The sequence below is a fragment of the Berghia stephanieae genome, chromosome 3, assembly GCF_034508935.2.
Source record: "Berghia stephanieae isolate SIO BIC M18660-M18661 chromosome 3, UCSD_Bste_1.3, whole genome shotgun sequence".
NCBI classification, from domain to species: domain Eukaryota; kingdom Metazoa; phylum Mollusca; class Gastropoda; order Nudibranchia; family Aeolidiidae; genus Berghia; species Berghia stephanieae.
This window is the reverse complement of record NC_088362.1, coordinates 83734591-83738099: the sequence shown is the minus strand read 5'-3', so window position 1 is coordinate 83738099 and position 3509 is coordinate 83734591. Positions and strand designations below refer to the sequence as shown.

The 3509-nt window shown below is 37.8% G+C and overlaps 1 protein-coding gene across 2 annotated transcripts in view; it reads right to left on the bottom strand.

The window, feature by feature from the left end:
- LOC144968639 (uncharacterized) overlaps window positions 1-3509 on the bottom strand; it is a 29328-nt gene continuing 25819 nt past the window's right edge. For both annotated transcript variants that reach the window (XM_078907180.1, XM_078907181.1), the window contains one exon: window positions 1-2596. In XM_078907180.1, coding sequence (XP_078763306.1) covers window positions 2081-2596 — 516 coding nt within the window. In that variant the 3' untranslated portion in view covers window positions 1-2080. The remainder of the gene's footprint in view (window positions 2597-3509) is intronic.

The window sequence follows — 3509 nt, the reverse complement described above, 5'->3', positions numbered from 1 at the left end:
TAGTCTAGATCAATGGACTTTAATAGCCGTCTTCTGACATATATACCTACATTGGATACAATTATATAAATGCATAGATTTTAATCTTTGTGACACATGGAATAATATTGACAAGCTGGCGGGTTGAAACAAATGAATGGGTGGGTGGCTGTCTTGATGGCAACTGCTTGATAATGGAGGTGGTGGTGGTGGTGGTGTTGGTGGTGGTGTTGGTGGTTAAAATGATGATGCTGTTGATGGCGGTGAAGAAGGTGTAAATGATGATGATGATTATCATGATGATGACGATGAAGATGGTGATGATGATGATGACGATGATGATTATGATGACCATGGTGATGACGATGATGATGATGATGATGATGATGATGATGATGATGATGGTGATGATGATGATGACGATGATGATTATGATGCCAATGATAATGATGACCATGGTGGTGATGATGATGATGATGATGATGATGATGATGATGGTGGTGGTGGTGGTAGTGGTAGTGGCGATGGCGGTGATAATGATGATGAAGATGACGAGGATGATGATACAATATCTTTGGTTGTTGTGATAGTAATGAGAATAATAATGATTTGAGACGGAAAGCGATAAAGACTGCAATAACAGTGATGAACGTAAAAAGCATTTCCTTATAAATATGGATTTGTTTCCATAGTTTATACACACTGCGACTTGCATGATGAATACTGTGATGTTATCTTGATCGTTGTTATTTTTGCTTACCCTGTTGCTAGGCGACTAACCTTTCAGAGATTATATTAATATTATAGCTAAAGGACATGAAATGGAAAAAAAGTAAAATGTGACCCATTGCCAAAAAATCGCAATTAGGTTGAAAAAAAAAAAGGGCAGGGGGGTTACCAAAAATGGTTTTACTGCAAACAAAAAGTATATTTTTAACACTTTTAGAAACAGTTATATATCTCTATTCATCTGTTGATACTATTGGGACCCGATAGCTCAGTTTGGTAGAGTACTCGCTTCACACACTAAGGAACCGAGTTTGATTCCAGATGCAGTCGAGATTTTTTTCTATCCCCTGTCTACCAAACAGTGATTGGATAGCTGGGTCTGTTAGATATGGCGAAAAGTACTCTGCGATAGACTGGCGTCCAAACAAAAGGATGACAAGCAATTATTGCTATTGTCTGTTTCACGCTATAGAAACCTGGATAAACTCTGATTCAATGGACTTAATTAAAATACTCCCAGATGAATCGTTCCCACACACAAAACTATGCGTAACCTTAGCCTTAAGCGCTTACGGTCTGAGTGATATATTTTATTGAAAATAAACCACCCAGTTAGCGGCCTAAAAACAATAAGAAAGGGCTAAGTGATGTCCATTTCGTTCCTTCTATAACACAAACATTTAAACAGTATTCTATTATTCACTAGAAAAATCAATTCTTGTTATCTAAACCATCGTGATATGATACCGATTTGAGGCCAAGGGTAACATATTCAGGTATTTTAAATACTTTGATAAAAATGCAATACATTGAACTCTGTGAAATGATTTGAGATTAAAACATATAAAAGGTGGAAATCATAATTTTCCGTTCCGATTCCAGCGAATCCAAATGTAATGTCTGTCTTACAACTCCTTACTTTAAAAAAAAAACGTTAAGGCATCTCAAAGCAGAACAAATTGGGAAAGTTGTTTTGAGATAAATGTATCTATCATCCATAGGCAAAGTGGCGTATAAATCCACATTTTTTACGAGACTTAAGAAACACTTCACATTTGGTAATACTTGGACTTGCATAAATTTTAATTGGGCTTGACCCAGTGAAAAAGCGCAATTTGTGTCTTTGACACATGGTGGATGTAGGTAAAAATACCGTCTAATTACCATACGTTTGTTAAATCAAAAGCATAATTAATTCCGGTTATCAGATCTGCAAATGTGTGTTTGTCGGTAGTACGAAACCTTGAAAATCAGGGGTTTGTCAGATATGCCGTTCAGCGAAAATGTTTCACTAAATAGGTTGTCCAGAATCCCCAATAAGTTCATTTACACAAAAGATATAACAATCGATATTTATATAACAGTATAAATATCATAATATAGAACACAGAGCAGATGTGACTGGTTGTGACGCTGTACGAATTTGACACACTTCCTCACTGCTACTGCTTCCTTTGTAGAATACCACGGTCTCCGGAAACGCCCGACCTCTTCCGAAATATTTGCCATCAGCAGAAGTGGAACTGGAAACGGATGTGCTGGAAGAAGATTTCTGGCGATCTTTGGCGGCGATTATTTCGTTTAAAACTTCTAAGTGGCCGAGTTTAATGGCGGCTCCATTTAAGGTGAGTGGCGCCACCGGTTCGAAGAAATTGTTTTTGACTGACGTGTCGCAGGTATTCAGATCCACAGCGTTGTCACACAACAGAGTCCTGACTCGATCCCTGTCGCCTGCCATTACGGCATGGGCCAGCTCTATGGAAGCTTCGTGATGTAGCAGCAGCTTAATAATGACTTCATCCCTGGCGTTTTGCTTTGCGTATTCTACCAGGGTCTGCCCGTTTCTGGAGACGTTGATTCTGGCCCATGCTTTGACTAGACGGTTTACCTGAAATGAACGATAGCATAGTTGAGTGGCTCATGAAATCATTTCAGTATATAAAACAGTCTCTCAGAGCCATAAGCTCATGGAGCCGGAGTCTCTTTTGGTTGAGCTCTACAGATAAATTGCTGGTTTATTTTAAAGCTAGGTCGCAAAAGAATCGGATTCTTTACTCTGGATTAAAGAGACCCCGTTATCCAATCACACAGTTATCAAATTGTCCAGTCATCCAAGCATCCAATCGTCACATAATACAGTTATCCAATTACCCCGTTATCCAATCACTCATTTATCCAGTCACAATTATCTAATCGCCCAGTTTTCAATCACCCGGATATCCGATCACCGGTTATCCAGTCACCCAGTTATCAAATGGCAGTTAGATTAGAATTAGAAATCACCTAGTTATCCAATCACCCAGTTATTCAATCGCTCAGTTATCCAATCACCCAGATATCCAATCACTCAATTTTTAATTTGCAGAGTTATATAATCACTCAGTTATCCTATCACTAAGTTTTCCAATCACCCAGTTACCCAATAACCCAGTTAGTTATCCAACAACCCAGTTATCCATTCATTATAAATAAAAACCTCGTTTATTGAGTGAATAATTTTGGTGAGAAATACTAGCATAAACCATATCGATTAGCTAGAAAACAAGACTTTGCTTTATTGACGGTTCATTACTAAATTTATTTATACAAGTGTGACCACTAACATTAGCTAAGCAAATCTGTTTACTTGAAATCGGAGAAATTCGTAGTGTCAGGGGGTGTAAATACAATGTTTTTAAAAATATGTTCAGAAGTGCTATAAACTCTTCTATATATTAGCTTTGGTGCTAGGACTTTGTTTTCAAGAAGTTTTATCAAATTACATGTTTCATGTTGAAGCCGAAAATTCCTAGGTCTAGGGA